This window comes from Nycticebus coucang, chromosome 18 (genome assembly GCF_027406575.1).
Source record: "Nycticebus coucang isolate mNycCou1 chromosome 18, mNycCou1.pri, whole genome shotgun sequence".
NCBI lineage: Eukaryota > Metazoa > Chordata > Mammalia > Primates > Lorisidae > Nycticebus > Nycticebus coucang.
This window is the reverse complement of record NC_069797.1, coordinates 63,696,301-63,710,486: the sequence shown is the minus strand read 5'-3', so window position 1 is coordinate 63,710,486 and position 14,186 is coordinate 63,696,301. Positions and strand designations below refer to the sequence as shown.

At 40.1% G+C, this 14,186-nt stretch overlaps 1 protein-coding gene across 7 annotated transcripts in view; it reads right to left on the bottom strand.

Moving 5' to 3' along the window:
* The window catches only part of TANC2 (tetratricopeptide repeat, ankyrin repeat and coiled-coil containing 2), a 382,898-nt gene that overhangs the window by 15,815 nt on the left and 352,897 nt on the right, over nt 1-14,186 (bottom strand). For 5 of the 7 annotated variants that reach the window (XM_053567902.1, XM_053567904.1, XM_053567907.1 and 2 more), the window contains 5 exons: nt 7,557-7,690; nt 6,698-6,821; nt 1,705-1,880; nt 1,253-1,385; nt 673-702 (listed from right to left, as the gene is read on the bottom strand). In XM_053567902.1, the coding sequence (XP_053423877.1) occupies nt 673-702; nt 1,253-1,385; nt 1,705-1,880; nt 6,698-6,821; nt 7,557-7,690 (597 nt within the window). The remainder of the gene's footprint in view (nt 1-672; nt 703-1,252; nt 1,386-1,704; nt 1,881-6,697; nt 6,822-7,556; nt 7,691-14,186) is intronic. The other 2 variants (XM_053567905.1, XM_053567906.1) reach the window with 1 other exon arrangement.

Here is a 14,186-nt window from a genome sequence, read left to right as displayed (position 1 = left end):
CTGCCAAGAAGCTGCATTGGATTTGTATTCACCTTAAAATAAGAAATGTCTGAACTATCTGAACCTGCACCACAGGAGGGCAGCAAAGACTGTGTGTTGCATGTGGGCAGGCAATGGCCTAGTCTGAAATTATTTTACATAAGGAAATTGGAAGGAAGAGTTTATGTTAAACATCATCACAGGATTTGAAAAAATTCATAAAGGGTAATTTATTTTGGATCTAGGACTCAAAACCCTCAGATGTTTTCTCTTAATATTAAATACGTACTTTGCAGAAGGGAAACCACTAAAAACTCTATAAAGTCTCCCTTAAATTATAAATACCAAACAGGACTTCCTGGGATTCACCTTGAATCAGGAGCGTAGTTTGAATGTCAAAGAGACATGAAACAAACCAACATTGAGGATAACTTTACCCACAAAAAGAAAGGAAAGGTTAAGTTGATTAGTTTACAGATGCCTGAATTATTTACCAACTAAACTTTTCAAGGTTAGTTATCAAAAGTTCAAGTTATTCTCTACAACAGTTAATTTAAAAAAAATCTTCTTTTAAGGTGAAGTAAATTAAAAGATTAGAGGTGTAGGGAACTCATGCAGGCTAAACCAAAGAGGAGAAGGCAAAGCTGACCAAGCCATCAGACCACGCCTGATGCTGACAGCGGTGAAATATACCTCGTGGGCGACTCGGTAACGTCTGACAACCTTCAAAGAAAGGAGAAAACAAAAAGTTGTAGGAAAGGAAAAAAAAATGGATGAAGGTGAAAAAAACAAAGAAGGAAAAAGCAGCAGTGAGAGGCAGGCAACAAAAAAGCCAGCATATCAGCCAACCCTTGTCTACAGGTCTGTGGGATGGGGTAGCAGCTGGGACAGCGCAGCAGGGACTTGAGAGCCTGAAGCACATACAGAGCAAGGGAAAGCAAAGGCTCACGGCAGTGCAGAGATCCAGGGTGCTTACGGGCTGGGGCCGGTACAGAGGCCGTGCTAAGATGCGCTTAAGGCCAGAGCAGCCTCCTGGCTAAGGCTACCAGGGGGATGGCAGAGAACCCTACAATTCTGGACACAGGGTACTGCAGACTGCAGCTCAGATGGTGCTTTTTCTCTGGGTCAAGAGCCTCTCTGTTCACTTGGACAATAATTGGGCCAGGGCAGAGGGGAGCGCTATACATTCATACCAAATACCCAGGGCGGCCAGATCACTGGACCAGTCTGGCCCCTGGGCACAGATGGCCAACACTTTCTTCCTTTCTCCTACCTATCTTGGCTCCTTTCTTTAGAAGAGTGACAACGACAGAAGTGTTCCGGCATCCGACTGCCCTATCCAAAGGACGCATTCCGCTGTAGTCAACATGCTCGATCATGGCCCCATGATCTACCAGGAACTGGACCTAGAATAAGAATGAAGCAGAACGATTAACATGGGTGTGATGGCTCAGCACTGCTCCACTGAGGGTTCTGGCTGCTGCCTGCTCTTTTCAACCGCTGGTCTGAACCAGGCTACGTAGCCATCATATTTCAGGTCTTAGCTATATTTAGTCTTGATTTTTAATAGTGTTTTGAATATTCCTGACTTCAGGCAAGTATAAGGTCTGAGAATTTTGTATCAGCAATCATCAGAACATTACTGTACCTTCAACCCCAGATAGTGTTATGGATGGAGAACACTCTCAATTTCTACTCTTCTGAGGCTTGTTTAAAGGCACTCACCACCTCAGCATCACCATAGAAAGCTGCCAGATCCAGCGGAGTGCGGCCATTCTTGTCAGCATGGTCTGTGGCAGCTCCATTATCCACCAGAGAACGTACTACTGAGAGATGGCCCTTCAAACAAGCCCAGCTGAGGGCTGTCAATCCTTCTTTGTCCATAAGAGCAATGGAGGCACCTATAAAAGCAAATGATAACACAAGACTTAGGAAACATGAAAATTCATAGCAGGAGGGAAAGTCAGTACTGAAGTATACCTTCTGCCAAAGAACACCTTCTGTTTCTGGACTATTTCCAATTTTAGATTGGTTTTGGTATGCCAGTTAATATCTCAATAAAACTGTGAAAAAAGATGATTCTATAAAACAGAGTCTTTTGGTTTTACTGGGCAGTCAAGGTCTTCTACAATCTATTCCCAATTACTCTGTCTTTAAATTTCATTACTCCCCTGGAAGAATCCTTTACTTTGGCCAAAAGGATGTGCTCACTGCCTCTAGAATCACCCATAAATATTCCTACATCTTCACTTCTGCTTACATTGCTCCGTGGGTGGAGTACCTTTTCTTTACCCATGACTTGCCTCCCTTCTACCCATTCTCTAGCAACTATCTCAATTCTCTTGCCTCAAAGAAGCTCCTCCCAGTTCACTGTTCCTTCATCTTAATCCTGCTTAATACATGTCACCTTATTCTGTTATTTATCTACTTTTACGTATACATGTAACAAATTCTCAATGAATGTTTTCTGAACTGAATGGAAGTCTTTCATTTATAATAATGTGAACTCCTTTAGAGAGCCAGGACATGTTTATCACTGATGATACTATCAGCCACTTTCTCCCATCTTAGAAAGTGGAGAAAATGGAGTACATGGAAGGACACCAATCCCAGGCTACAAAAGAAATTCAGCATAATCTAAGGAAGTTGAGCTTACAGAAATACAGAATAAAATAGTGGTTACCAGAGGCTGGGGGATGAAAAGATTAGAAAGACGTTGGTGAAAAACACAAAATTCACTTATACAGGAGAAATAAGACATCTACTGCACATCATTATGACTACAGTTAATAATGATATATTGCATGCTTGAAATTGTTAAGAGAATATATTTATATATTTCTACCACAAAAAAGATATGTATGTGAGGTAATGCATATGTTCAATAGCTTGGTTTAGCCATTCTACAATATGTATATACAAGTCGAACATTCGTAACCCGAAAATCTGAAATCTGAAATGACCCAAAATCCAAAACTTTTTGAGTGCTGACATGACATGACACTCAAAGGAAATGCTCATTTGAACATTCTGGATTTCAAATTTTTGTTTTAGAAACATGCAAATGGTAAATATAATGGAAATATTCTACAACCAAAAAATCTGAAGTCCAAAATACTTCTGGTCCCAAGCATTTCAGATAAGGAATACTCAACTTATATGGAAACATAGAGGCCATAAATACAGTCATGTTCTGCATAAGGATGCAGTGGTCAATGACAAACTACAGATATGATGGCGGTCCCATAAGATTAGAATCCTGTGGTTTACTGTACCTTTTCTATGTTTAGATACAAAATACCTACCACTATGTTACAACTGTGTGCAGTATTCAGTATAGTACATGCTGTCCAGGTCTGTAGCCTAAGAGCAACAGTCTGCAGCACCATACAGCCTAGGTATTTAGTTGGCTGTGCCATCCAGGTTTAAGTACATTCTATGAAGTTTGCCCATCAACAAAACAGCCCAACAATGCATTTCTTAGAGCATATCCTAAGCAATGCATGCCTGTATAAACAATGTTTTTCACTTAAAAAAAAAGAAATAAAGAGTTTACTTAAACTATTCAGCCTTCTTCTATAACCCCATCCCCACCCTTTTGTATTATTCTGCATCTGCTTCCATTCAACCTTTCTCTTTTCATCTGTAAAGATCAGGCATACTTGACAGGCCGTTTTGTAATCAGTCTAAATTCAATATATGTTTGGTTCTTAAGGCTTAGGCTGTTCTTCAATGATGAGGAGCCTATCATTTCCTTGCTAGTTTTGAAGAGGACTTAAGAAAACTCTTCACGTAGTTGGCATCTTATACTTACTAACTCAATTAGAGATCAACTTACTGTACCTTGTACATGGGACATTTGGCTGCCTCCTCAGCTGGACAAGGTTCAGATATCAGCTCAAGTTTGGGGCCTGCCACAGCCAGGTTCAAGGTCTACTCAGCAGTTATGTGGCCTATCACCTTTGTATCCCTAGAGGTCAGAAGACTGTGTGGTTTCCCACAGCAGGATGCAAAGCTGGAAGAGACCACACCTCTAAGCTTGATGAAAGCCATTTATGTACTGAGTTATCTTTACATAACAGTGCAATTTGTAATTAAAACATCAACTCTAACATGGAATAAATGTGCACATGAGACAGAATCTGAGGAGTTTTCTCAGATGCAACATTTATAAAATCCCTAGACAAGTCTCCAGTTGTGGAAAAAACAGAAGAATAAGGTTTTGGATGTATATTATAAACTGATTTTCCACAGATAAGGAAAGCTTTAAGAAATTAAAAGGAGATACATATAAAACAAATCCATAGTATGTTTAAACTTCTAAAATTCAATTATAATCTTATTTTCTCTGTTTTCTTTCCTGTGCAATTAAAGAAATAACAATTCTCCCAAACATCCATCTTACAACTTGGCAGTTATCTTCAACCCCCCATCTGTCTTATTTCCTATATCTAAACAGCTTTTACATCCAATATCTCTCTCGCACTTAGCCCTTCTGCCCTATTGGGAAAGACATTGCCCCTGTAGTAGGACATCATTATGTCTTAGCTATTACAACGGTGTCCTAACCGATCTTCTGTTTCGCTATAATTCCTTCATCAATCTACTCTTCACACTACTGCCAGAGTAATTTTTTTAAAGTACAACTCTGGCATCAATTCCCTTTAAAAAAAATTTTAAAGGCTCTTCACTTCCTTCAGAATTAAATCCAAATTCCTTTAACTTGGCCTTTTAACTTTTCTTTCTACATACCTTTCCAGTTTTATTTCCCAATAGTCTTTTGTGCTTCACTGGACAACTTGCCTGTTGTCCCAAATCTGTTCTATACTGTTACTCCTCCCTGACCTTTCTTTCTTTCTTTTTTTTTTTCCAGACAGAGTCTTACTATGTAGCTCCTGGTAGAGTGCTGTAGTGTTACAGTTCACAGCAACCTCAAACTGTTGGGCTTAAGTGATTTTCTTGCCTCAGCCTCCCAGTGCTGGGACTACAGGTGCCCGCCACGACACCCAGCTGTTTTTTGTTGCAGCTGTCATTGTTGTTTTAGCTGACCTGCGCCAGATTCAAACCCACCAGCCTCAGTATATGTGGCTGGCGCTGTAACCACTGTGCTACAGGTGCTGAGCCCTGCCTGACCTTTCATCTTGATTACTTCCTCTACCTACATATACAACATTTTTCCTATTCAAGTTTTAAAGTCTATCCTATGTCAACTCAAAGAACATTTTTATCTGATCACCAGGATGCTCTGCTTTTTAAGGCATTTATCTTTGTTTTGTCTCTTTCTTGTCAGATTATGGACACTTTGCTGGTATAGATTATAGTCTATTAATAAAAAAATTAAAATCCTTCACAGTTCCTAGTATACTATTTTATAAAAAAATAAATTAAATAAATGTAGGATTTGTCTGACTTAACGAAAGTCTCTCATTTAAGTGTGAAAAAGTCAAACAGTCCAAAGATCAGAATGTCTTCCTTGGTGAGGGAGAAGATATATCTGGAATCTGTGCCTAATGAGCTTCTACTGGTAAGTCAGACAGACACTGTGCAGCTATCTAAAGGTTCTCAGTGGCTTAAGCGGTCCTTTCCCAGTGGATTCAGTTTTTGTTTGGGAATATCTACTCTGGCCATGTCTCATCTAGGCAGATGCTCCCCCCGCAGCAGAGATGAGAATATCATGAAGCCAGATTTGTCTGATAGCTGCTCTGGAAGCAAGAGCCACTTTGTGCACAAGAAGATAAAGTCTCTCTTCCACTTCTGACTCACCCTTGAGTCCAAGGTTGTGGAAACAAATTTAACTTGAAGGATACAGAACAGCTAAAGATCCAGTAAGTCTCTGACTGAACTGTAGTCTGAAATCTTAGAAGAAAACTCATCTTCTTCTTATTTCAACTTCCCTCAGCTGTTCAGGCCTGGATATAACTCTTCTGAAGGCTGGTTTTCTTGAAGGACAGTGAACGTTTTTATGGATATAATTAAAGATGTTCAGACTGAGTTTACTAATAGTGGAAGCTAACTGGAATGGAGTCATGGCTTCAGTCACAAACTCACTGCCTCCTGCTTCAGGCAAATACTCAAGCTCCACCAGATGGCACTGCATAGTTGCCAGTGACTTGAGCTTTTTCTACTACAAAGGTACATCATCATCAACCACAGGTGACAGGCCATAGCAAATGATGGGGGCCTGAGATGCTTTATGATGGAGGTGTGTCACAACCTCCTTTAACTTCTTTCCCATTCACTAGGAATTTGTAGATGTTGGTAAGTGTCAAAGGAAATATACTACAATAACAGGATAATTATATTTCCATTTCCCATACTGGGTCCCACTGTTAGCAGGTGTCTTACCTGCCATTTGCCTCTTTTGGATTCAAGGAAAATATTAGTTGTGCAGGTTTACGAAAGAATTGATAAAGTCAAAAAACTCTCCCTAACAGTTATTGAGTGTACACTCAAAAAATCAAAGTTTAGAGATTACAGATTTGAATGGGCACTTAGGATATGTTAATTTAACTACAATTCCTCAAGTCATAAGGAAATAAAGAATGTCAGAGTTAGAAGGTTCCACTGTATATAAGGAAGTGAGATGGCCTTTCATTTTATAACCAAGTAGATTAATAGTATCTGTCCTTGACATCTCCTGGACTCCACTGCTGGAAAACAAGAGTTCACTAGGCTATTATAGGCACGGGCCAGCCAGCCCCAGCATCCCAGTACTTACCTTGTGCAAGCAGAAAGTCCACAGTTCCTAGATGGCCTTCTGAAGCAGCCATCATCAGGGGAGTACGGCCCTGCTTGTCTGCCATGTTGACATCAGCTCCATGGGTGAGTAAAAGATCGACAATCTGCAAGTGCAGAGAAACAGGGACTAATTAACCCAAAAAGAGCTGCTGGAAGGCACGAGCACACCATCCGATACACTGTGTGAGCTCCTCTACATGTAGCTTTCCACTGCAAGAGCCTCCTGTAAGTACCTGTACAGTCTTAGTACCTGTGACTTATTCTCTTAACTCTTAGGGACAGGGAAATGAGAAAGATTCAATTCTGGATATCTGACTCAGCTACTAAGTTAAAAAGAATTTAGATAACAAAGGCCAAGATGTAGATTAACAATTCCACAATGGCAGTTCCAACATAAGTCACAACCTACATTAGTGCCATTTTGTTTCCCTGACAGTTGTAAATTTGCCTGCAATTAATAGTTATGACTAAAAATAATAAGGTGCCTTTGATAGATCTTTAGCACTGTTTAGCTCCTACAGCCTTTTTTCTACTCAACTACTTCTGAAGATTATTGTCAATATCTCTCTTTCCCCTCCTGGATACTTGTGAAATGTAAGAGGGTCATTTCACAAACAGGACAAAAGTAGTATATATAGTATACATTAATATAATCTATATCACAATAATAATTTTGAATGTTAACTTTCTGTCATATTCTCATTTAACCAGAATATTCCTCAGATCTGATTACTGCTGGGTAACCCAAATTTGCTTGTGATCTATTTTGTTCTCGCGTCAGAAGTTCCCACCTAGAACTCACTCCTGTCTGAGGGACTGGTAGTGGTTACCCTGCTTACCTGCCAGTGGCCCTGACGAACAGTGCTGAACAGGGGTACTGCCCCTCGGCGGTTTGGCTGGGCCACTGCTGCCCCTTGTTCCAAGAGCAGACGGCACACCTCCAGTTTGCCCCTTCCCGCTGCAGCTGTTAGGGCTAAGGGCAGAGAAGAAAGGCTGAGGATGGTGGTTCTTGTCCTTTCCAGTCCTCAATAAAGCATGGCGGTGTACTTGTGTTTAATGTAATTGCTATTCTAACTCCAAGAATAATGATTTTAGCTGACTTTTCAAAGAAGAAAATTTTTAAAGAAAAATAATGACTAAAACCACATTTAAATGGGCTCACAATGTTTCCCCAAACAAGTATAATAATGAACTATTGAAAAATCACGGGCAGCGCCTGTGGCTCAAAGGAGTGGGGCACTGGCCCCATATGCCGGAGGTGGCGGGGTTCAACACCAGCTCCGGCCAGAAACTGCAAAAAAAAAAAAAAAGAAAAATCACTTGATCAAACCCCCTTGGTTTATTTTCCCTGCCAGATTATCTTCTCTGCTTTGGCCTCTTTTTTTGGCACCTCTTTCTAACTAAAACCTCCTACTCTATGCAGGGGTGGAATCTAGAGAGATCAGCCTTTATAAAGGTAAGGATCTTTTTTTGAAATTAACTGGAAAGTACCTCTGACCATCCTCTATTCCTGGGCTCTCAAACCTAGAGAACCAAAGCCAGGAACTGCAGTCTAAGGGCTTTGGGTCAATTTTCATTCTTTTTCTTCATTAATTGAAACAGAAGTTTCTAGTACATTTTCAACCCTTTTTTTTTTTTGAGACAGAGCCTCAAGCTGTCACCCTGGGTAGAGTGCCATGGCATCACAGCTCACAGCAACCTCCAACTTCTGGGCTCAAGCAATTCTCCTGCCTCCGCCTCCCAAGTAGCTGCGACTTCGGGTGTCTGCCACAATGCCCGGCTATTTTTTGGTTGCAGCTATCATTGTTGTTTGGCGGGCCCGGGCTGGATCTGAACATGCCAGCTCAGGTGTATGTGGCTGGCGCCTAAGTGGCCACAGGCACTGCCCCAAGGTAATAGTCTTGAAGATGAGTAAAGACGTGTGATGAAGGTTGTTTTCTTCAGAGCCAGAGGTGAAAAAATAGCTGTAGTTAAGTATAAAAGACACAGCAGAAAGGAAGTTAAACTTCACTTTCTTGAGCTTTGTCCACTGTTTAGAGACTTTGCTACACTGCAGAGCCTGTGGATGCCTATTTCATTTTCAGAGTACCAATTTAATAGTAGAAAGGAGACTTTGGAGGTACTAAGTCCATCTTTTAACAAACATGTTCTTGTTTCATTTAACTAAGGGATCTCAAATGCCTAGATTTATTGTTTTAAAGAATGGATGAAAGGTAGGGAGGATAGAAAACAGTGTTAGAACATGGTAGGAGTTATGTTTCATTTTAAAGAAAAAAGAGCAGTTTTTCCAAACTGACATGTGAAAGTGATGTGGCAGTCAGCGCTCCTTCCTTTATCATGGCTATCTACTCCAACAGCAAATCATAAAATGATAATACTTGGCAGGTGCAGATAGAGCGGTTTGCTAATGTTGGATTCTCAACAGAGAAGCAACTGAAATTCAAATCAAATGGTCACTTGCAAATTATGGCACGCATTCTGTCTTTGGGCTTGGCCAAATTTATCCACAGCCGAGTCATATGCAGAATCTAATTTTCACAAAGATAAACCTTCAAATAATATACCACAAGGATAACAAGGGCTTATGAAGGAAAATGCTACAATTTTAGAAGACACATGCCTTCTTAACCCAGATTGATCTATGGCTTGTCCTACGTGTATTTTCAGTTTTATTTTGGCAGTCTTTTTTTTCATTGAAGACTGTTAAATATACTGCATAAGAAATATGAAAATTATGCAAGACAAACACTATGGCAAGCAGCCAAACAACAAATTAGGAAAAATATTTGCTACTCTTCTACATAAAGAGCTAATTTCCTGGCTTGATGCCCATAGCACGGTAGTTATGGCACCAACTACATACACTGCTAAAACAATGACAACTGCAACAAAAAAACAGCCGGGCGTTATGGCAGGCACCTGTAGTCCCAGCTACTTGGGAGGCTGAGGCAAGAGAATCACTTAAGCCCAAGAGTTTGAGGTTGCTGTGAGCTGTGATGCCGCAGCACTCTATGGAAGGTGATGTAGTGAAACTCTGTCTAAAAAGAAAAAAAAAAGAGCTAATTTCCTTGGTATATGGTTTCCTACTCTGGAAGTCTTGACACTGACATGTCTATTCTATTCCTCACAGGAGGGCAGAGGTGTGGTCCTATCTGACGTAAGGGTCACTTCCAAGCCCTGACTGGATGAGCTCAGGTGTTAATGGCTATAATTATTTACTTGAAAAAGTTCTGTCTCTAAATGCAAGTGATCTTTCCTCTTTCCTAAGTTTCCAACAGTTCAGAAAAAAAAAAAAAAAGCATTAGTTTTATACAAGGGTCAGAATGTAATAGTAGTTTAAGAATTTGGGATAGACAATTATTAGGAAGCAAAGAATCATCTTGTTGCTGGATAAAACAAATCATTTGGAGAATTTACAATTCCCATATTCAGATCAAAATTAAAGTAGCTACTAGATGATGGGGTCGCAGCAAACTTCCCTATGTGTGGGAAGCAAATACATTCTTTTTCACAAAAAGAACTTACAGCACCCAGGAGAAAATATAGACAGTATTTCATAAACAAGCCTCTCCCTAATGATATCAGTTCATAGAACACGTTTGAATATCCTTACTGCCCATCTGGAAAGCTACACTGTCCACTCTAACAACTGTATTGCTCTAGATGGCCCATTTCCCCTCCCCCCCCATATCACATTTATATAAGAGGGAATGTTCCATGTGGCCTTTTTCTTTGTTGTATCATTTCTGTTGTTTTGGTTATGATTTCATTTGGCAGCAACCTTTAGTTGATAGCTGGATATGGTTATTAACACAGCTGGCCAATTTCATCACAGAACAACACAACTATGTAAAATGGAATTTAGACTTTTCAAAATCCAAGATCAAGGAGTTGCTTTTGCTGGATTTTATATGAATCTTTTTTTGGCCGGGGCTGAGTTTGAACCCGCCACCTCCGGCATATGGGACCGGCGGCGCCCTACTCCTTGAGCCACAGGCACCGCCCGGCTGGATTTTATATGAATCTTAACAAAAACTGTTAAAAACTTTTTGAAAGAAAGGAGATTAAAGTAAAGCCAGTTCTGTGAAACACCAAACTAATTTCTAGAGCAAACACAGCACTTGGGAGCCAAATCTCTTACTAAAAGACCAGTAACAGAAATTGTTCCCTAGCTTGTCAGCATCGGATGAGATTATCTGACATAAATGGTGTTTTTTCACCATTTGAAGGAGGTGTTTGAAGAGGGAGACAGGATGCAGCTCAGAACTGGGTATAGGGCCAAAGTCTGCTTGGAAGGTATGCTGACACTAAAGAGAAAGCAGAGAAGCAAATGACTCTTTTATCTATTTTCAACCTTGAAGGAGTACAGCACAGATAGGGCATGTAAATTCAATGAAGGGGAGAGAAGGGAGGTGGTTGGGGAGGTATAAACTGATCACTGCTCTCCAAAACAACATTAAACAAACATTTATTGAGCTATTTGTCAGACACTGGTCTTAAGGAGCTCATGGTCGAGTAAGGAAAACAGTCAACGAAATATAATAATAGGCAATGTGATAAGCACATGTGCTTGGTATGGAGGGAGCACAGAAGAAGTGTCGGAGAAGTCCTTCAGGAAGAGGTGATAATGTGAGCTGGATGCTGGCAGACAGAGACTTACAGGCACGTAAGGGCTGAGGCGACAGGCAAACGGGGGGCATGAATAAAGGCCCTGAGGTGGAAACCACATGTTGTTACTGGGACGACTGAAGGAAACAGACAATGTATGAAACCAGAGATCATGACTGGTCTTTTCATGAGAACTTTTCAATCCTTCATTAAAAGGATTTAACTATTTTAATATAAGTAGAAAATGAAGGTCGGTGAGCAGCAAAGATACATGAACAGACCATGGCTAGAAACAATTGCTTAGGCTGAGGCCTGAGAGATGATTCACAAAACAAGAGAGGCAGAAGATCTGTTTAGAAGATAGTTGCAATAATCTAGGCAAAAGATGATGAGGGTAGGAATTAAGGGGATCTGGCTTATTTGGTTAACTTTGGCTTCTTCAGGCCCATGTATTTCCAGAGCTGGCCTCCAGAGTGGCTAGAAGGTCTTAAAGCCAGTCCTGATGTGTGCCCACAACACAAGGGAGAAGAGGGAGTGGTGACCAATCTTGCCACCTTACTGACTTTTCTTCCATGTTGTTCTGTGATAACACTGAGGGATGGATGGGGGTCATCTCATTGGTGAAAGCTGGATGTTAAGAAGATGGCATCTGGAAGGATAAAGAGGTTGCAAAAGGAGTACAAAAGCAACTAGGATATTCTAATGACCTGCTTTTAGTAAATCTCATATGTAGGCTCGGTGCCTGTATCTCAGCAACTAGGGCGCCAGCCACATACCCCAGAGCTGGCAGGTCTGAATCCAGCCCGGGCCTGCCAAACAGTGACAACTACAAAAAAAAAAAAGAAAAGAAAATAACCGGGCGTTGTGAGGATGACTATAGTCCCAGCTACTTGGGAGGCTGAGGCAAGAGAATCACTTGAGCACAAGAGTTTGAGGTTGCTGTGAGCAGTGATGCCACAGCGCTCTACCCAGGTAGATATAGTGGGACTCTGTATTAAAAAAAAAAAAGAAAAGAAAATCTGATATGTAAAAATTATATTTCTATTAGTATTTTATTATATGATAAGATATAGTGGGTGTCCCAAAAGTCTCCATAAAAAGAGAAAATGGGAAAGTGGAGTTAAACCTATCTTTACTTACAAAATAGTTATTACAAACTTTTACAAAGAGGTGGCCAACATGTAGAAAATATTTTGTAAAATTTTGTAATAAATATTTTGTACATAAAGGTACATTTAGCTAGAATTTCCCATTTTCCCTATGTATGGTGACTTTTGGGACATCTTATATTTCACTGATTCTAGGATCCACTTTCCCCCCTCAAAAAAATTTTTTTTTGTTTTTTTTTGAGATAGAGCCTCAAGCTGTGGCCCTGGGTAGAGTGCCGTGGCATCACAACTCACAGCAACCTCCAACTCCTGGGCTCAAGCCATTCTCCTGCCTCATCCTCCCAAGTAGCTGGGACTACAGATGCCCACCACAATGCCCGGCCATTTTTTGCTTGCAGCTGTCATTGTTGTTTGGCAGCCCCGGGCTGGATTCGAATCCGCCAGCTCAGGTGTATGTATGTGGCTGGTGCCTTATCGCTTGAGCCACAGGTGCCGAGCCTCCCCCTCAAATTTTAACATCTCTTAAATTGGGATAGATCTTACAATTGATGTGATAATAAATAATTATGTCATTTTAACTGCCAGAAGCTTTTTTGTTTTTGTAATGTCACATAAAATAACGAACATATAGTTTCTTTCTTTCTTTTTTTTTTTTTTCATATAGTTTCTTAAAGTTAATGGTGACTTAGATTTGATGGAGTCATACAAATTGTTGGAAACATGACCATTGTATTTTTCTTAGGCAAAAATTATGTAATTCAGGTCAGGTTGTAGATATGAGACTCCCACCAACTAGCTGCAGGTCACAGATCAGTTTTTTTGTATGTAAATATATATAAGAGTTTGCCATGGGAGGAAACATCACAATTCAATGGGTCATTATAAATTTTAAATGATCGTATGGTATAAGTTAGGAAGGATTATGGACACTTAATAAACATTATAGATAAGAAAGCAAATCAAAATCCATTCGCTATGAGTGTTGAATTATAGGGCTATTACAACATCATATTCCAGAATTTTATCCAAAATTAAATATATTTCATAGATTTAGAAATTATATTATAGATACATTTCTTTTTTTTCTTGGAGACAGAGCCTTAAGCTGTCACCCTGGGTAGAGTGCCGTGGCATCATAGCTCCTCCAACTCCTGGGCTCAAGCGATTCTCCTGCCTCCACCTCCCAAGTAGCTGGGACTTTAGGCGCCGGCCACAATGCCCAACTATTTTTTGTTTGCAGCCGTCATTGTTGTTTGGCAGCCCGGGCTGGATTTGAACCCAACAGTTCAATTGTATGTGGCTGGTGCCTTAGCCGCTTGAGCCACAGGCGGCAAGCCAACAACAGATACATTTCATTCTAACTCGTATTTAAATACCATTTTATGTTTATAATAGTGTAATTATTGCACATATATATTACATATTCAAATCAGTTAAACACAACACAATCTGAGTGTATGAGCAAACTGACATGAAGTTTTTCTTTTTTTTTCTTTTTTTTTTTATTAAATCATAGCTGTGTACATTGATATGATCATGGGGCATCATTCACTAGCTTCACAGACCGTTTACCAAGTTTCACATATTTGCTTTTTAAAATCTTGAGATCTGGTACATATATATAAAAATAACTTAAAATTTTACTGTACACTTTATTTTCATTTATTTATTTACTTGAGACAGAGTCTTGCTTTGTCACCCTGGGTAGAATGCCATGCTATCACAGCTCACAGCAACCTCAAATTCTTGGGC